General features: G+C 46.7%; 1 protein-coding gene across 1 annotated transcript in view; it reads right to left on the bottom strand.

Moving 5' to 3' along the window:
- The window catches only part of grk5l (G protein-coupled receptor kinase 5 like), a 241,521-nt gene that overhangs the window by 26,887 nt on the left and 193,673 nt on the right, over nucleotides 1-20,961 (bottom strand). Inside the window, exons 5-9 of the mRNA XM_085971231.1 lie at nucleotides 15,814-15,914; nucleotides 11,995-12,087; nucleotides 9,471-9,534; nucleotides 7,124-7,264; nucleotides 5,889-6,079 (exon numbers count right to left, since the gene is read on the bottom strand). Coding sequence (XP_085827357.1) covers nucleotides 5,889-6,079; nucleotides 7,124-7,264; nucleotides 9,471-9,534; nucleotides 11,995-12,087; nucleotides 15,814-15,914 — 590 coding nt within the window. The remainder of the gene's footprint in view (nucleotides 1-5,888; nucleotides 6,080-7,123; nucleotides 7,265-9,470; nucleotides 9,535-11,994; nucleotides 12,088-15,813; nucleotides 15,915-20,961) is intronic.

Raw genomic sequence — 20,961 nt, 5'->3', positions numbered from 1 at the left:
GGAGTCGGAGGTCCAACTTTAAATTCTGGGTGGACATCCAGCGGGATACTTGCGTCCGTGGGTGTTGGTGGCCCCCCCCCCCCTCAGATGGGTTGTGGGAGCCCGTAAAACCCTCCCGCCATAGGACTAACCACCCTAATGGCTGGTTCAAAGATGGTTACGGTCACGGAATGAGCGTTAATCACGGCCATAAATCCTTCCACCACTTCATACAGTTCCCCAAAGGGAACAGTGTGAGGATACGTACGATGATGACCTCTTGCGCAATGCACCTCCTTGGACCCTCAGTCGCAGATGCGAGGGGGCAAGTCGTGCAATTGTTAAATTTTTCATTTTATTGACATGTAAAATGTTGGCCCAGTAATTCCCTTCCAAATGCGCGAGTACGGTCGGGGGTACTTACGCATCTGGCCGGATGAAATGCCGGTTTTCAGCATGCACAGTGCATGTGGGGAAAACCGGCATTTCCTGTCCTCTGAACAAAGGGGTTCAGAGGCAGAACGCGTGCGACTGCACAGGCAGCGCGTGCGCAGTATAATTCGCTGCTTTCATTAATGCTTTCAGTGAGGTCAAGTCATTACAACTTACACATGAAAAAAGCATGGGTACAGTTGCTCCAGAGGCTGCGGAGGAAGATATTTATTATCGTGGAGCTTCTGAAAGTATGTATGTCTGTATATATTCCTTTGCGTGTTATGTATATATTCCTTTACTTATGTGTATGAATGTATTATTTAATTATGACTTTCAGAGAAAGTAACTTATTGGAAAATCATAATTAAAAACATACATTCATACACATTAGTAAAGGAATATAAAACATACATACATATACGTAAAGGAATATATGTGGACATACATACATAACTCATTCTCACATTCCATTCACACAGCCACAATTGCTCCTTCTACCTACCGTTCTGAAAACCCTTTAAAAAAAAAAATTTAAACTTTAAAATTTACTTAAAATTTCTTAAAATAACTTCCCTCCCTTTCCCAAACAAAAATATTGCATTTCAGAAGCTCCACGATAAAATATATCTTCCTCCGCAGCCAATGAACAACTTTACACTTGCTTTTTTCAAGTGTAACTTCTAAGGACTTACCCTCACTGAATCCATCATTGAAATCCACAAAGTTCACTGCGCAAGTGCTGCCTGTGCAGTCGCACGCGCTGTGAATAGACCTCGGGTCTGGAAATGCCGGCGTTCCCCGCATGCGCTGTTCCTGCTGAACGCCGGCATTTCCAACGGCCAGATGCGTGAGTACCCCGACCGTACTCACGTTTCTGGCCGCGAATTTCTGGCCCGTTATCTTTGTTTCTCTCTCCACAGAGGCTGAGTATTTCCTGCATTTTCTGGTTGTATACTAGACTTTCCAGCCTCATTTTGGCAGTGGCACAAATTTAATCCTGGCCACGAGATTGACTGTAGCTGGCCCGTGTACTTTGGGGTTTGATTACCAGCGGTCGTGCGGGAATGTCTTGTTAAAACTACCTGCTAGAACATACTTTTGGTCACCTCTCCCAACTCTCGCAGAGCTGCTGGGTGAAAGGCTGCACTCGTTTGAAGTATCTTGGCATGTTTTATAATTTGAGTGCTACGTATGTAGAACTCTTATTAAGATACAATTACACTTCTTATTCTGACAAGCAATTGTGTTTTTTTTTAAAAAACATTTTTCTTGCTGTTTACCTTTCCACATCTACTGGTTTCCCGGCACCACTGCCCAGCTGAAAGGACTTAGAAAAACAGTAACGTCAAAACCTTTTAAAGGTGAACTTGAAGATAATTCCCTTGCACAGTGGGAATCAATGCTTGGACCAAAAGCACCGAGAGGCTGAAACTGAATGAGAAGTCACTGAGAGTTACCTCCACACCCAAAGCTTTCAATTGATTATGCAGGAATTTCAACGACCATATTTCCGTGTTATTATCTGAAATTGGACAGATTCTACCACTCCCCACCCACCGTCCAGCCAATTAAATGTTAATGAAATTATTTTAAAAGTTGCAGTGACATTTAAGGGTTGCAGGATAATATCGTGCCCAATAACACAGAAACCTTGAAGGTCCCTTATCTTCAAAGCTGCTGCCAACAATTTCACCTTCAGGAAATCCTGCCCTTCAGTGGTACCCCGCTGACCTTCGGAGCTTTAGTGCGACATCATTTACAAATCTCCTCGTCTCTCTCTCGGAGTTGATGAAGCCAAATTAAGACAGGTATTCTCAAAGTGATTGCAAAGGCGAATGAGACATCTTATCACATGGTGTGTAGGTAGGAAAACAATGACCTCGGAAGCATTAGCATCATTAAAAACTGCCTCCCCCCACCCACAATAGTTAGGAGAGGAGATTCTTTCCTTTATTCATGGGATCTGGGCATCGTTGGCAAGGCAACAACTGAGTGGCTTGTTAGGCCATTTCAGAGGGCAGTTAAGGGAACCCCCCATTGCTGTGGGTCTGGCATATAGGCGGACGATTTCCTTTCCTGATTTTACGACAATCCAGTAGTTTCAACGGTCACCATCACTCCTAGCTTTTATATTCCAGATTTATTTAATTGAATTTAAATTCCCCTGCTGCCGTGGTGGGATTTGAACTACACGTCTCCGGATCATGAGTCCAGACCTCTGGATTACCAGCCCAGTAACATAATCACTATGCTACCAAACCCGATGAGGTTGTGCATCTCTACTGTACTGAGTTACGGGAGGGGGAGAACAGGAAGTCAGAGATACCAAAGAGATCAGAATGATGTAAATATTTATGCTTGAATAAAATAATGTAGCAATATATTAAAATTATGACAAATATATCAAAATAATAAAATCAGATCTTGTCTGACAACTGGTAGCCCTCTCAAATGGATGTCAGCTGTGGCTCAGTTGGTAGCAGACTCGCCTCGGAGTCAGAAGGTTGTGGGGTTTGAACTCACAACTCAGGATCATTAGTCTAGGCCTCTGGATTACTAGCTTTTTATTCCAGATTTATTTAATTGAATTTAAATTCCCTGCTACTGTGGTGGGATTTGAACTCACGTCTCCGGATCAGCGAGTCCAGACCTCTGGATTACCAGCCCAGTAACCTAACCACTATGCCATCGTTCCCATTAGCTAAGGCTTAAGGTTCACTGCTTTAGTTGTACGAAAAACCAAGTTCCATAATCTGGGCTCGATACGCAGTTATCGATGACGGCGCCCGAAGTTTTACTCGGTGAATTCAGCAGATTGAAAACTCAACACAAGCAAAATACTGCGGACGCTGGAAGTCTAAAATATTAACAGAAAATGCTGGGAATGCTCAGCAGGTCAGGCAGCATCTGCGGAGAGAGTCAACCTTTCAGGTCGATGACCTTTCGTCAGAAAAGTGTGTGTTGAGAGATTTAAAAAAAAAAGACACTCCAGCACGACCACCGTTCATCAAACCCCAAAGCACACGGGCCAGCTACAGGGAATCTTGTGGCTTTTGCAGGATTAAATTGTACCGCTGCCAAACTGGAGTGAAAACAAACCCCCCCCGAGGTGATCTCATTGCTACGGGCACAGATCTAGATGGATGATCATTGCTACGGGCACAGATCTAGATGGATGACACTAGATGGAGGTCAGCTTGCAGCCAACCACCGTTGACATTGTGATGCATGATGTAAAAAGGCTTCTGAGCGCTTAGTTTGAGTATAAAACAAGGCTTTAATCAACTGTTTCAAAACCATGAGATTTCTAGTTACATCACTAGTTCCTGGTTACAGAAACATCCTGAGCAAGCTGGGCCCACGCCCGAGTGTTTATACTCCTTGGACGGTGCCACCAGCTGGCCGCCCAGTGTTACTTCATGAGTCATGATAAGATTCATGACAATACACATTGTTCTATTGCGCCCTTTTGCTGCTTATTCTGCTGGAGCCGGCACTGTGCCAACTAAAGTGGCGAGGTCACTTGGGTGGGATCCCCACACTCTCACGGCAGGCAGAGCATCCAAACTGTTCATAGTGGTTAGCACTGTTGCCTCACAGCGCCAGGGACCCGGGTTCGAATCTGGCCTCGGGTGACTGTCTGTGTGGAGTTTGCACATTCTCCCCGTGTTTGCGTGGGTTTCCTCCGGGTGCTCCGGTTTCCTCCCACAGTCCAAAGATGTGCGGGTTAGGTTGATTGGCTATGATAAATTGACCCTTAGTGTTAGGGGGATTAAATACGTGGGGTTACGGGGATAGAGTGGGATATGTGTTGGTGTAGGGGTTACGGGGATCGGGTGGGATATGTGTCGGTGCAGGCTCGATGGGCCGAAATGGCCTCTATCTGCACTGTGGGGTTTCTGTGATTTCTGTGAGGGAGAAAGCATCAAATACCAGAGGGACACAGTTTAAAAATTCTTTATAGGAGTTAAGCAGGGTTACTTAATCTCAATCAAGTTGTGGAATAAGTTGTCACAGGAGGCCACTAAAAGGATGAAGTGGGGCTTCTCAATCATTTTCAGCCATGGACCACCTCCTTCAGTCAACCTCACCAAGGATTTGGACTTGCTTCATGAGTCACAACAATTAAGGATATTATTCCAACAATTGTGTTCCTTTCGTGCTATCAGACTAAACCCAGACTGATACCTGGGAATAACATATGAGGAGCGATTGGGTCGATTGGGCTTATACTCGCTGGAGTTTAGAAGAATGAGAGGGGATCTCATTGAAACTTATAAAATTCTAACAGGACTAGACAGACTTGATGCAGGAAGGGTGTTCCCGATAGCCGGGGAGTCCAGAACCAGGGGTCACAGTCTAAGGATAAGGGGTAAGCCATTTAGGACAGAGATGAGGAGGAATTTCCTCGCCCAGAGAGTGGTGAACCTGTGGAATTCTCTACCACAGAAGGCAGTTGAGGCCAATTCATTGAATATATTCAAGAAGGAGTTAGATATATTTCTTAAGGCTAAAGGGATCAAGGGGTATGGGGAGAAGGCAGGGACAGGGTACTGAATTTGGATGATCAGCCATGATCTCAGTAAATGGTGGAGCAGGCTCGAGGGGCCGAATGGCCTACTCCTGCTCCTATCTTCTATGCTTCTACAATTAGCCACATTTTCTTCTCTTCGTTTTGCGTGGAAACTAGCCAACTTCATTTTATCTGATACACACTGAAGGAAAATAGCGATTTAAATTTCCTGTCATTTAACCTCCTGGAAGGAAAAAAAAATCAGGCCAGTGATCACAAAACTCTGCACTCAACTCCGCTGGAAGCCATTTACCCCAGTTAATAAGTCAACTCATGTCCGACACATGGAGCTCTTAAAACTCTTGGCCAGGCAACCATCAGTCACTTCTATTCATCAGCAGGAGTCAGTGATTATGTAGAAATTACAACCTGGAAACTGGCCATTTGGCCCAATCAATCCCCGCTGGTGTCCCAACTTCCACAGTAGCAGCAGTTTGAATCCTGTGCACCTGCCTTGCTCCCCTAACCTTTTAACCTCCTGTCCATCAACCACCTGTCTAAAACAATTCTTAAATGTTGACCAGTTAGCAGTGAAAGCTCACCATTGGTTACAAAATAGATGTCTACTAGCAAATAGGTCCCTGCCCACATTAACTCGCGCCTCAAAAGACCTGAGGGGTCCGGAGAAAATGGTTCAAAGCTGGCCTGGAAACGGCCTCCTGGCCGAGGGTATAAATGATTTCATGAGAAAATTATGTATTGTGTCTGGAGTAAGAAGGCAACGATGGATACAAATCGGTAGGTGGGATTGAGCGATCAAATCTTGACAATGTTTCGGGGCTAGCGGCCTCTTGCTGTTCTCAAAAGCTGTTTCTGTTCAGCTACATTGGACTTGTGAATTCACCAACAACTTGTATTTATGTAGTTCTGGCGTGAATTCAAGGATTGCAGCCTCACTTACCGATATGCAATACCTTCCCGGTGAAGGTGGTCCAGGCCGCAACAGATCTCAGCAGCATAGAAAATAACCCGCTCCTCTTCAAAGCCTGGGTTTCCCATACTGTAAATGTGGAACTTCAAATCACCTCCGTTCATAATGGTTAAGACTAAACACAGTGCATCTTTTGTTTCATATGCATATGCTAAGCTGACCTGGAAAAGGAATTGTTAAGAAGAAATTGAACCTATAATGAATTGCTCCGAGTATGACAGATTTACATATACAAAATGTTTACCCCATTCTCCCCACCCTTGAAGATGATTAACATGGACAACACAGATCTGTGAAGTACACAACAACCAACGCACTCCGACCCTGGAATACCCGACGACCAACGCACTCCAACCCCTGGAATACCCGACAACCAACGCACTCCGACCCCTGGAATACCTAGCGACCAATGCACTCTGACCCCTGGAATACCCAGCGACTAATGCACTCTGACCCCTGGCATACCTGGCGACTAACGCACTCCGACCCCTGGAATAACCGACAACCAATGCACTCTGACCCTTAGAATACCCGGCAACCAATGTACTCTAACCCCGGAATACCCGGCGACCAATGCACTCTGACCCCTGGAAGACCCGGCGACTAATGCACTCTGACCCCTGGAATATCCAACGACTAACACGATTAACTGGCACCCCATCCACCACCTTAAACATTCACTCCCTCCACCACCGGCGTACCGTGGCTGCAGTGTGTACCATCTACAAGATGCACTGCAGCAACTCACCAAGGCTTCTTCGACAGCACCTCCCAAACCCGTGACCTCCTCCACCTAGAAGGACAAGGGCAGCAGGCGCATGGGAACACCACCACCTTCAAGTTCCCCTCCAAGTCACACACCATCCTGACTTGGAGATACATCGGCCGTTCCTTCATCGTCGCTGGGTCAAAATCCTGGAAAACTCTCCCTAACAGCACTGTGGGAGCACCTTCACCACACGGACTGCAGTGGTTCAAGGTGGCTCACCACCACCTTCTCAAGGGCAACTAGGGATGGGCAATAAATGCTGGCCTTGCCAGCAACGTCCACATCCCGGGAATTAATTTTTTTAATCCAATCCGTGCAGTGACTAACGCACTCCAACCTGTGCAGTACCCATATATAAACTCCTCTTAGTTATGTTGTGAGCTTTTATTATGTTATTTATCGATAAATAGTAGGTAAATTAGCAGAAGATACTTACTACAAATCTGCTATTTACTTTTTCTAAAATTTGTTTTTCATTTAATGCCATAGTCTCTCCTTTCCGTTTTTTGATTCTTTTCTTCTCTAGTTTCTTACACGCGTACATCTTTCCAGTTGCTCTGACCTGACAGGCACAGACCTGAATCAAGAAAGAAATAAGCCCAAATCTGAACAGGTCACATAACGAAAGGGAGACGTACCAAAACAAGACACCGACAAAGAGACCACAATTTTAAACCATCACACGGGAGGGCAGCTGGAGAAAAAGCTCAGTTCAATTCTTCGGCTGAGATCGACACAAGAGGAATGGCTCTTGCTTCAAAACGCAATAGATTGGGAGAAGGGGAAGTGCAACGAGACCTGGGTGCCCTTGTGCACCAGTCGCTGAAGGTAAGCATGCAGGTGCAGCAGGTGGTTAAGGCGGCAAATGGTATGTTGGCCTTCGTAGCGAGAGGGTTCGAGTACAGGAGCAAGGATGTCTTGCTGCAGTTGTACAGGGCCTTGGTGAGACCACACCTTGAGTATTGTGTGCAGTTTTGGTCGCCTTATCTGAGGAAGGATGTTCTTGCCGTGGATAGAGTGCAGCGAAGATTCACCAGACTGATACCTGGGATGGCAGGAATGACGTATGAGGAGAGATTGGGTCGATTGGGCTTATACTCGCTGGAGTTTAGAAGAATGAGAGGGGATCTCATTGAAACTTATAAAATTCTGACAGGACTGGACAGACTAGATGCAGGAAGGATGTTCCCGATGGCGGGGGAGTCCAGAACCAGGGGTCACAGTCTAAAGATAAGGGGTAAGCCATTTAGGACAGAGATGAGGAGGAATTTCTTCACCCAGAGAGTGGTGAACCTGTGGAATTCTCTACCACAGAAGGCAGTAGAGGCCAATTCATTAAATATATTCAAGAAGGAGTTGGATATATTTCTTAAGGCTAAAGGGATCAAGGGATATGGGGAGAAAGCAGGGACAGGGTACTGAATTTGGATGATCAGCAATGATCGCATTGAATGGCGGAGCAGGCTCGAGGGGCCGAATGGCCTACTCCTGCTCCTATCTTCTATGTCTATGTTAACTCTATGCACAACCTCAGCTGCAATTTTCCCCCAACACGTTGGCGCGAGGTTTGGAGAGCGCGCCACGTGGTGCAGAGCACGCCACGGGAGCTGCAGCGAGGGGTCCGCCGTTACACACAACGGGCATTCGTTGACTCTGGCGGAGGGTTCGAATGCGCGGGACACAAGCTAAAAATGAATGAGTTAGGATTAAAAAGAGAGAGAGGGGGGAGGGGGGTCCCGTAGCCTCATCTCACACTTAGGGCTGCGGAATGAAGCATCAGGGATTGCCTCTGAAGCAGGAGGTGGTGATTGGAGAGAAGTTGGTGATGGTCTATGAAAATGGGGTGGGGGGCCTGTTGGACCCAATAGGATGCAAGACGAAATAACAACAGAAAATGCTGGAAAAACTCAGCAGGCCAGGCAACATCCGTGGAGAGAGAAATAGAGTCAACGTTTCGGGTCGAAACCCTTCGTCAGAACTGAGAGAAAAGGCAGGAAATGAAACAAAAGGCAGTTTGGGGGCTGGGAAATGGGGGAGGGGATGAAAGAAGAGACATTAAGAGATATTCAAGGTGAGATGAGATGGTAACAGGACAGGTAAAGAAACAGACAATGGCTCCAGGTAAAGTGTGAAATGCACTGGCAGAGTGAAAGACAGCTGCCATGTGGGAGAGGGGAAAAGTCACAAACCTAAAGTGTGAATAAAAAATATAAAAATATAATAGGGGCCGAGGTTATGATCTGAAGTTGTTGAACTCGATATTGAGTCCGGAAGGCTGTAAAGTGCCTAATCGGAAGATGCGGTGCTGTTCCTCGAGTTTACGGTGAGCTTCCGTGGAACAATGCAAGAGGCCGCAGACGGTGAGGTCTGAGTGGGAATGGAACAGTGAATTGAAATGACCGATGCAAGGCGAATTTGCTTTCGATAGGTTCTTTTGCCCAGCTCGGTGGGCTCACAGGCAACTCCCTCCCAAAACACTGCCACCAACACCACTAGGAGCTGCACGTGGTTGGTGCTGGAGTGACGCACTCTAGGGAATTGCTCGTTCTCATCGTCACTTCCCAACTGACTTCTCACCTGGTGCCTCCCTCAGCTGCAGCAGCATGGATTTGGAAGGCACTGTGCGTTCCCCCTATGTCCCAACTCTAGCCCACTGAGTTGGCGTTGGAATTGCGTTGCTGCGATCCGCCATCGCCATCCGTCATTTTTCTTCGTACAGCCACATTATTGAAAATCCACAGTGTGCTGGAGTCCAGCCTTACTGCACTGTCATCACTACTCACCTCTCCAAACCCGCCTTTTCCCAATACCCTGTACTGTCTGAAAGTGTCTTTGGTAATGGCCTGCCTGCAGGAAAAAAAAAAGAAAAAGAATCTGTCAAATTTGCAGCTTCTACAGAAATTTTAAATTTCATACATAGAATATACGGCACAGAAACAGGCCATTCGGCCCAACCAGTCCGTGCCGGTGTTTATGCTCCACTCGAGCCTCCTCCCGTCTTTCCTCATCTAACTCTATCAGCGTAACCCTCTATTCCCTTCTCCCTCATATGCTTGTCCAGCCTCCCCTTAAATGCATCGATACTATTCGCTTCAACCACTCCCTGTGGTAGCGAGTTCCACATTCTCACCACTCTCTGGGTAAAGAAGTTTCTTCTGAATTCCCTATTGGATTTCTTGGTGACTATCTTATATTGATGGCCTCTAGTTATGCTCTTCCCCACAAGTGGAAACATTCTCTCTGTATCCGCCCTATCAAAACCTTTCATCATTTTATAGACCTCTATTACGTCACCCCTCTTCAAATATAACCCGAGTGATGATCAGCAGTGGATCTCGGAACTCGCAGTGCTTGCAAAGGGTCAAGGAGTGACAGCACCAATAAAACCACGTCCAACACTGTGTCCATGGGAGGTCTGGGCTACATTCCCCTTCAATTTGTGGGCTGAATGCGGGCCGTTTCTGTGGCACACAAAGGCACGGCTTGAATGGGAATCGTGTCAGGTTCAGCAATAAAACCCAACAGCAGCTCGAAAGGGTGAAATCCAACTACTGCAAGAGCATATTTATAGAATTCAACACTGGAACTCAGTTCATTTTACTCTGAAGCACTGTATCCATTCCAAATCACTAGATTTGTTAAGATCCGTTTCTTTGTAGTCTCTGAATTGTCAGAATGTTTGTCCGACATCCAGTTCTGGATGAGCAGAAATTTTCTCCAATTAAATATTGGGAAGACCGAAGCCATTGTTTTCGGTCCCGCCACAAACTGCGTTCCCGAGCCACTGACTCCATCCCTCTCCCTAACATCTGTCTGAGGCTGAACCACGCTGTTCCCAACCTTGGTGTCATATTTGACCCTGAAATGAGCTTCTGACCACATATCCACGGCATTACTAAGACCGCCAATTTCCACCTCTAACATCGCCCGTCTCCGCCCCGCCTCAGCTCATCCGCTGCTGATACCCTCATCCATGCCTTTGTTACCTCTAGACTTGACTAGTCCAACGCACTCCTGGCTGTCCTCCCACATTCTACCCTACGTAAACTTGAGGTGATCCAAAACTCGTCTGCCTGTGTCCTAACTCGCACCAAGTCCCGTTCGCCCATCTCCCCTGTGCTCGCTGACCTACATTGGCTCCCGGTTAAGCAACGCCTCGATTTCAAAATTCTTATCCTTGTTTTCAAATCCCTCCACGGCCTCGCCCCTCCCTATCTCTGTAATCTCCTTCAGCCCCCCAGCCTGAGATATCTGCGCTCCTCTAATTCTGCCCTCTTGAGCATCCCTGATTATAATCGCTCAACCATTGGTGCCCGTGCCTTCTGTTGCCTCGGTCCTCAAGAACCCGTCCAACTCCCTTTTAAAACTATTGATGGAATCAGCTTCCACCACCTTTTCAGGTCGAGCGTTCCCGATCCCCACAACTCTCCGAGTGAAAACATTTCTCCTCATCTCCCCTCGAGATCTTTCTCCAATGATTTTGAATCTCTGACCTCTGGTTATTGACCCACTCGCCAGAGGGAATAGTTTTTCTCGATCTACTCCATCAAAACCTCTCATCATCTTGAAAACCTCGATTCGGTCACCTCTTAACCTTCTCTGTTCCAAGGAGAACAGTCCGAAGTTTTCCAACCTCTCCTCATAACTGAAGTCCCTCATCCCTGGGAACATCCTGGGAAACCTCCTCTGTCCCCTTTCTAAGGCCTTTACATCTTTCCTGAAGTGTGGGGCCCAGAATTGCCCACAATACTCCAGCCGAGGCCTAACTGTGATTTATAAAGTTCGAGCCTGATCTCTTTGCTTTTATATTCTATTCCTCTCTTTATAGACCCAAGTAACCCAGATGCTTTTTTAATCACCTCATCAACTTGCCCTGCCACCTTTAAGGATTTGTGTATATGGACACCAAGGTCTCTCTGCTCAACGACACTTTTCAAAATGTGCCATTTATTGTAAACTGTCTTTCCATATTAGTCCTCCCAAAGTGCATCACTTCACACTTCTCCGCATCGATCTCCATCTGCCGTGCTTCTGCCCATTTCACCATCCTGTCTATGTCACCCTGAAGTCTACAACTATCTTCATCACTATCTACTACTTTGCCAAGTTTTGTGTCATCTTTAAACTTCCCGACCTCAACCGACGCCCCCAATGCACGTGTCTAAGATCAGCGATCGCGAATCCATTTCCCACTGCCTCTTGGGGGTCCAAACACACAGCGTATAATACACAAAAAGCCTTGGTCTGAAAGCTCTGTAGCAGTTGGTGAGAGACGCACTGTAGTAATCCAGGGCAAACTGTGCTTACCTTTCCAACCACTTCCACTGCAGAAAACGATCAAAATACATACTTTCTTGGTAATCTGTAAATGGCCCTCCACTGAGGTATTGATGAAGAGCCCTGTTCCAAAGAAAACAAGTTAACATTTAGCCCTTGGAGAACATGGACTACAAAGTAACCGAAGACAGTTCATTCAATTCTAACGCTGCTTTTTCAGAAAAGGGGCAGTAGGACCTCCTATTAAGTGCGTTCCAATTATCTTCGCTGGAGAAAGTTAGCAGGTGCAGGTGAGAAGCAGAGCTACTAATAGCTCCTTGGAAAGCAGAATGAAGAGCTCATAGCCAAACAAAGATTAAATTCTATTCCTGAATTCAATGCCGAGGGCATTAGTGCAGCATGAATACTAGACCAAAATTTGGCCACTTCTCATTACTGGTCAGTACTATAATCCGAGGTGCGGTCGGGGGGGAGAAGGGGCAGAAAGAGTCACCTCTCGTGTTACAACAGATCTTGAAGTTGCTAATGTGTTGAGGCAGACTAGAGTATTCTGATCTGGAAAGTGATGATGTCAGCGACTGGAAAACTAAATGCTTGGATCCATCATCCCACGCCTCGATTAGCAAAGCAATTCACCAAATATAGTTCCTGAATTTCACACAACAATTGGTGTTTTGAGCTAAGCTCAAAATTCTGGAGCTAGTCTGTATCTTTCATATGTAATGTCTTCAATCTTTGTGTCAGCTTGGCACAGTTGGTGCCACTCTTGTCTCGAGTCAGAAGGTCATGGGTTCGTTCCCACTGCAAGACTTCAACACACAATCTAGGCTGTCACATCAGTGCAGACATCAATTGTCACAAGCGCTGTCTTTTGGATGAGATGTTAAGCCGAGGCCCCCGTCTATTTGCTCAGGTGGACGCAACAGATCCAATATAAACTTTTTCCAAAGAGGAGGGAGTTCTCCTGGTCAAAACTCATCCCTCGACCAGACAACAACAAACTCACTGACATGAATCAGTCATTCATGAAAGAAAGACTTATGAAATAATACTGAGCGGCCTACGGGTGGCGCTGTCCAGGGAGAGTATAAATACTCGGGCACGGGCCCAGCTTGCTCGGAACATTCTTTAACAGGAACTAGTGAAGGACACAACTAGACCTCCATGTTGTAAAACAGTTGATTAAAGCTTTGTTTAACGCTTAGACCAAGTGCCTAGTTATTTTCTTACGTCACTCACTGGTCATTCATCTTGTGGGGTTCGGCTGTGCACAAACTGGTTAATGTGTTTACTTGCTAAACAGCAGTGACTCCACTTCAAAAGTAACTCACTGGCTGTGAGGCACGTTGGTATTTATGCCCGTCCCTAATAGATGTGATGGACGTAGCTTCATAGAGGGACAACTAACACACTGCAAGCACTATTTCGGTGACAGAAATAATTAATCAGATGAAGTGCTTCCCAGGAAATGTCCTTTAAAAAGGCTGATATTAAATCGGGATGTTTTACTTGGACTGAAATGAGATAATAAAGGAGATCAGCACAATGCGCTCTTTCACCAGTGGGGACAGATGAGCAATTCACAAGGACTGAAGGCGAGAGCAGTGAGGCAAATTTTGATTGCGAGTGATAAAAGAGGCAGTTAACAGTGCATTGTTCCCATGTAAAGTCAGGAACAGGCTCGCAGTGCCCGTTAGAACGTGTCCTAATGCCTAGTTCTACCCTCCATAAACTTGGTCATCCAATACTCTGCTGCCCCATGTCCTAACTCGCACCGAGTCCCGTTCACCCATCACCCCTGTGCTCGCTCACCCACATTGGCTCCCGGTCTAGCAAGCAACACCTCAATTTTAAAATTCTCATCCTTGTTTTCAAATCACTCTATGGCCTCGCCCCTCCTTATCGCTAGAATCCCCCTAGACCTCAGTGCTTCGTCTATTCTGGCCTTTTGAACATGCCCGATTTGAAATGCTCCACCATTGATGGTCGTGCCGTCAGCTGCCAAGGTCCTAAGCTATGGAATGCCCTCCCTAAATCTCTCCGCCTCTCCACTTCTCTTTCCTTCTTTAAGATGCTCCTTAAAACCAACTCTTCGACCAAGCTTTTGTTCATCTGCCCTAACATCTCCTTATATGTCAGCCAGTGTCTCAGTGGGCAGCACCCTCGCCTCTGAGTCAGAAGGTTGTGGGCTTAAGTCCCACTCCAGAGACTTGAGCACAAAAATCTAGGCTGACACTCCAGTACAGTGCTGAGGGAGCGCTGCACTGTCGGAGGTGCCGTCTTTTGGATGAGACGTTAAACCGAGTCCCCGTCTGCTCTCTCAGGTGGACATAAAAGATCCCATGGCACTATTTCGAAGAAGAGCAGGAACGTTCTCCCCGGTGTCCTGGGCCAATATTTATCCCTCAATCAACATAACAAAAACAGATTGTCTGGTCATCATCACATTACTGTTTGTGGGAGCTTGCTGTGTGCAAATTGGCTGCCGCGTTTCCTACATTACAACAGTGACTACACATCAAAAAGTACTTCATTGACTGTAAAGCGCTTTGGGACGTTTGGTGGTCGTGAAAGGCGCTATAGAAATATAAATTGTTGTTGTCCTTTCACCTCCCTGGTCTGGCTTTGGAATCCAGCTCAAACTTAAGAGGATGAAAGTCTCTTTACTCCAATAGCTGGAGAGTTCCAAGTGTACGGAGTTTGCTAAAATCCAATTCCTTGCAGACACAAACCCAAACTGACCTTAATATAGGGCAGATCGGCACTAAATTGCCAGTCTCATTCAAACACTACAGGGATTGTTGGCCTGGCACGTGCCTTAAGAATTGAATGAAGAAATCCCCAGCTCTTCTTCGAAATAGTGCCACGGGATCTTTTACGCCCACCTGAGAGCGCAGACGGGGGCCTCGGTTTAACGCCTTATCCAAAAGACGGCACCTCCGACAGTGCAGCGCTCCCTCAGCACTGCACCGGGAGTGTCGGCCTGGATTATGTGCTCAAGTCCCTGGAGTGGGCCTTGAACCCAGGATGCTCTGACCCCACTGAGCCAAGGCTGACACCTTTCCAACTCTGCCCCGACAATGTGCCTGAACCCAAACTAACACACCACTGTGACATTGCAGACAAGCAAGGCAGCCAATCCCATTAGTGCCGTGACAGTTAATAACTGCGAGATAAAAGCATTTCTTTGAAAAAGCAATGCAATTGTGCAAAATGTAAATAAATGCCAAACATAGAAACATAGAAGATAGGAGCAGGAGTAGGCCATTCGGCCCCTCGAGCCTGCTCCGCCATTCAATGAGATCATGGCTGATCATCCAAATTCAGTACCCTGTTCCTGCCTTCTCCCCATACCCATTGATCCCTTTAGCCTTAAGAAATATATCCAACTCCTTCTTGAATATATTTAATGAATTGGCCTCCACCGCCCTCTGTGGCAGAGAATTCCACAGGTTCACCACTCTCTGGGTGAAGAAATTCCTCCTCATCTCAGTCCTAAATGGCTTACCCCTTATCCTTAGACTGTGACCCCTGGTTCTGGACTCCCTGGCCATCGGGAACATCCTTCCTGCATCTAGTCTGTCCAGGCCTGACAGAATTTTATAAGTTTCAATGAGATCCCCTCTCATTCTTCTAACCTCCAGCGAGTATAAGCCCAATCGACACAATCTCTCCTCATACGTCATTCCTGCCATCCCAGGTATCAGCCAACTAAGAATAAATATTCGGAACGCAAAGTACCAGGGCCGTGTCGTCACATGTAGGAACTCGACTGTAAATCACTGCCTTTCTGTCAGGCCTGCTCCGGTGAAACTGTTGATAAGAGTATATACTCCGGCAAGTACTCACTTTAAGCAGTCGCAAAAGATCTCTTTGCAAGGGCTCTTTTCGAGGTTCTCGATGCACTGTTTGATGTGGGACTCGCTAATTTCTGGCATGTATTCCGGAGACTGTGAGGAGTGAAAAGAGAAGTGGTGTAAGAGCAGAGTCGGCTGACTAAACCACAAGCCAAGATGTCTTGCACTAAAGGAAAAACAGACTTGGTAAAATTCCCCACTCTCGTTCGGTTGTAAACATACCACGTACTGGCTACGGAAGGGGGCGATGCTGGGCTGTAAGTGAGGAGGGAATCCTCCACCTGCCCCAGTCCGGATTAAGGTGAGCAGCCAAAAAACACAAGAGAAGGATTCTTTAAACGATTATTTGGTTTAACTTTTCCTGTCCCCGGTATATTAGTTAATGGCCCGTAATTTCCGATCGGAGAATTCCTGTCGGAGGCCTCCTATCGGAAAAAAATCTACGAACTTACCGGAGGGCTCCCGAGGTCTGGACACCTCCGCTCCTGGGCCTCTCCACAGTCGAAATGCGCAGGGCCCACGTGTCCTGGGGCGCAGACGGTTCGCAAGCGTCCCTGGGATCACGTGGGCCAGGCCAGCCAATGAAAGAAGGGAATCCCCCTTCGTACTTTTGACAAATAGACCTGTCAAATATATGAATGGAGATCACCCCAAAAAGACACTAAAACATTAAATACATTTTTTTTTAAATCACATTTTTAAAATGAGTTAAAATTACATTAAACAAAAATTTAATTTTTTGAAAAAAATAATTGAAGTTTTTACGGGGCTAAAAATAAACTTACCTTTTTTAAAAAGTATTTTAAAATTATAAATGAGTGAAAAAAATGTTTAAAAATGCAAAAGCAGGCCTTATGCTTTTACCAGGCGTAAGATTTCTAAGGGTTTTCAGCGGGTGGAGGATCTACAGAAAGCGGAACTCTCCCCCCCGTAGAGGCCCTTCTCCAGGGCAGGCCTCCGATCTGATTAAGAGGATTCCTGACAGATCGGAAATGCCGGTTTTCAGTGCATGTACTTTGCACGCCTGAAACCGGCATTTACGATGTCCCTACGGGTGTGTACACAGCTCGTACACACCCGTAGGCATCGGAAAATATGGGCCAATGTTTATGTAGCACCGTTCACGACCTCAGTCTCAAAGTACTTCACAGCCAATTAAGTATTTTTGAAGTATAGTCACTATAGGGAATCGCGGAGACCAATTTACGCACAGCAAGGTCCCACAAACAGCAATGTGATAAATGGCCAGATAATCTGTCTTTAGTGATGTTGATTGAGGGATAAATATTGGCCAGGACACCAGGGAGAATGCCCCTGCTCTTCTTCGAATAGTTCCATGGGATCTTCTACATCTACCTGAGGGGGCAGGCAGGGCCTAGAGTTAACGCTTATCGTTAAGGTGGCCTATCGTGCCAATGATCTGCGGCATGTGCTGGGGTCATAGTTCACACACTCAGGATTCTCCTCCGCATAAACCTTTAACCTTCGCTGGGTTGTCGGCGAGGCACAGAGCAAGGCGGAGACGAGCAAACTGAGAAAAGCAGGGGCGCCAAGGCAGATAACGCTTGGATGCCTGTCCCATGCACCACTGGTGACACATAGGGCCCCGACAGTTGCCACGGAGACATCCATAGTGACCTGCCTGTGATTGGAGACGAGGGCCAGGGGACCTCGAATTGTAAAGCGACAAGGGGACAAATAAACTGCCCCTCCCCAAGTTAAATTAAGTGCTGAAAATATGGAAACACTCAAGGAGGTCAGGCAGCGTCTGCGGAGAAAGCAATAAAGTTAACACTTCAGGTCAATGACCTTTCATCAGAAGTGCCCCTTTCATGTTCTGATGAAAGGTCATCGACCTGAAACGTTAACTCGGCTTTTCGTTCCATAGATGCTGCCTGACCTGCTGAGTGTTTCCAGCATCCGCAGTATTTTGCTTTTGTATTCATTTAAATGGGCCGTATTTTGCGACCCCCACAGGTGCATACGCACCAGTAGGGGCCGCGCGAGTTCTGGGTTTAGGCGTGCGAAGCGCATGCGCAGAAACCCGGAACTTGCGATCTGTCAAGATGGGCATCCGCGGGCGAAGATTTGCGCTATTTGCCCAACTTCCGCCCGCAAAATTCTTACGCCTGGTATTTACCAGCATAAAAAAATAGAAAAATAAAATGTTATCATTCATTTATACATTAGAAACCCTGTCCAATAAGGTACGTTTATTTTTAGCCCCATTAAAACATATACTATTTTTTCCTCAAAAGATTAAATTAATTTTAAATATGTAATTTTTTTATTTCTTTATTTCATGCGTTGGTGTATTTTTGAAGTGATCCCCATTCATACTTATGGGGATTCCGTACGCACGCAACTCCCAGAGGTATGAATGGAAATTCCCTTCTTTTATTGGTTGGACCGGCCCACGTGATCCCAGGGACGCTAGCGAACCGCCTGCGCCCCTGGGATACGTGAGTCTCTGTCCGCACGCGGACCCGGAGATGCCCAGGATCACGAGTCTCCGTATCTCCCGGGCCACCAGGTACATTCGTAGATTTTTTAACAGGTTGGAGGCATCTGCCTGCGGGAAGCCTCTGATCGCAAATTTTGGGTCAAAAATATATAGCCACAAGCAATGTTCCCTCTAAGCTGCGTGTAATGGGTGCAAGTGTACCGCGCATGCGCTGAAATTTAAAGGGGCCGCACGCTAAAAGACACAGGCCGCGCAGAACAAAGGGCAGCTTACAGGGAACATTGGCCACAACCCACAGGTCACAGAATCACAGAAACCCCACAGTGCAGATAGAGGCCATTTCGGCCCATCGAGCCTGCACCGACACATATCCCACCCGATCCCCGTAACCCCTACACCAACACATATCCCACCCTATCCCCGTAACCCCACGTATTTAATCCCCCCTAACACTAAGGGTCAATTTTTATCATAGCCAATCATCCTAACCCGCACATCTTTGGACTGTGGGAGGAAACCGGAGCACCCGGAGGAAACCCACGCAAACACGGGGAGAATGTGCAAACTCCACGCAGTCACCAGAGGCCGGATTTGAACCCGGGTCCCTGGCGCTGTGAGGCAACAGTGCTAACCACTATGCCACCGTGCCGCCCATGGTAGGAATGAACCCATATTTGGAGCTATAGTGCACTGTTCATTGCGCAAGTTCAGAAAACGCCGTGGAAAAGCACCCATTACCCCAGCTGGGATGGGTTCGAATCCAACTGGGCGCTGTGCTTCTTTAAAAATTACGTCACTATAACGATTGCCAGGAAATCAGTTCTGCCCATCGGTTAGTACATGCCAACAGTAGAAACAGCTGGAGTACTGTGCGCAGTTCTGGTCACCACACTATAGGAAGGATGTGATTGCATTGGAGAGGGTGCAGAGGAGATTCACCAGGATGTTACCTGGGCTGGAGCGTTTCAGCTATGAAGAGAGACTGGACAGGCTGGGGTTGTTTTCCTTAGAGCAGAGAAGGCTGAGGGGGGACCTGATTGAGGTGTACAAAATTATGAGGGGCATAGATAGGGTAGATAGAAAGGAACTTTTCCCCTTAGTAGAGGGGTCAATAACCAGGGGGCATAGTTTCAAGGTAAGGGGCAGGAGGTTTAGAGGGGATTTGAGGAAAAACTTTTTCACCCAGAGGGTGGTTGGAATCTGGAACTCACTGCCTGAAAGGGTGGTAGAGGCAGGAACCCTCACAACATTCAAGAAGCATTTAGATGAGCACTTGAAACGCCATAGCATACAAGGCTACGGACCAAGTGCTGGAAAATGGGATTAGAATAGACAGGGCTTGGTGGCTGGCTTGGACATGATGGGCCGAAGGGCCTCTTTCTGTGCTGTATAACTCTATGACTCTCAACTCTGGTTAGTGCTTGCCAATAGTAGAAACTCTCTCAGCACAGGGAATTCAGGAAGGAAAAGCTCGTCAATCCCCATTTCCTTCAGCGCAGTTGCCTGCTGATTAAGCCCGAGCGGAAATCGGGACCTCCGCTCAAGCTGAAACTTCAGGGTCACGTCACGTTACGTTTGACAGGTGGGGAAATCCTGGATGCTTTGCGGCCAGGAAACGAAACTTCAAGGATAAAGGAAAAGTCTTCTGCTTTGAAAGTGCTTCTTCCGACAGGGGCTGTTCCCTTCAATGCCCTGGCAGGACTGAAACCTGGAAAGCCGCAGTCAGAGGACTCCGAGCTGGGGCAGCCGACATTTCCCCACCACCCAGCTTGGCTTTCTAATGTAATGATGTTGCAAATTCAATTTAAATGAGTCTGGCACTTGGTGGAGGAGCAGGAGGAGAGGCAAAGTGAGCCTCCAGCTGCTTTTTTCATTCTTAGAATCAGAATGATACAGCGCAGAAAGAGGCCATTCGGCCCATCGGCTCTTTGGTAGAGCTATCCAATTAGTCCCACTCCCCTGCTCTTTTCCCCATAGTCCTATAATTTTTTTGCCCTCAAGTATTTATCCAATTTTCTTTTAAATGTTACTATTGAATCTACTTCCTCCATCCTTTCAGGCAGCGCATTCCAGATCACAACAACTCGCCGTGTAAAAAAAAGTTTCCTCATGTCGCCTCTGGTTCTTTTGCCAATCATCTTAAATCTGTGCCCTCTGGTTACTGACCCTTTAGCCACTGGAAACAGTTTCTCCTCATTTACTCTATCAAAACCAGTCATGATTTTGAACACCTCTATCAAATCTCCGCTTAACTTTCTCTGCTCTAAGGAGAACAACCCCAGCTTCTCCAGTCTCGCCACATCACTGAAATCCCTCATCCCTGGTACCATTCTAGTAAATCTCCTCTGCACCCTCTCCAAAGCCTTGACATCCTTCCTAAAGTGTGGTGCCCAGAATTGGACACAATACTCCAGCTGGGGCCTAACCAGTGTTTTATAAAGGTTTAGCATTAACTTCCTTGCTTTTGTACTCTATTCCTCTATTAATAAAGCCAAGGGTCCCATTTGCTTTTTAACGGCCTTCTCAACTTGTCCTGCCACCTTCAAAGATTTGTGTACACTCACCCCCAGGTCTCTCTGTTCCTGCACCCCCTTTAAAATTGTATCATTTAGTTTATATTGCCTCTCCTTCTCCCTACAAAAATGTATCACTTCACACTTCTCTGCGTTAAATTCC

Source organism: Somniosus microcephalus, chromosome 30, assembly GCF_052327205.1.
Source record: "Somniosus microcephalus isolate GS21.2 chromosome 30, FLI_Smic_1.0, whole genome shotgun sequence".
Lineage (NCBI taxonomy): Eukaryota > Metazoa > Chordata > Chondrichthyes > Squaliformes > Somniosidae > Somniosus > Somniosus microcephalus.
This window is presented reverse-complemented; position numbering and strand designations above follow the sequence as displayed.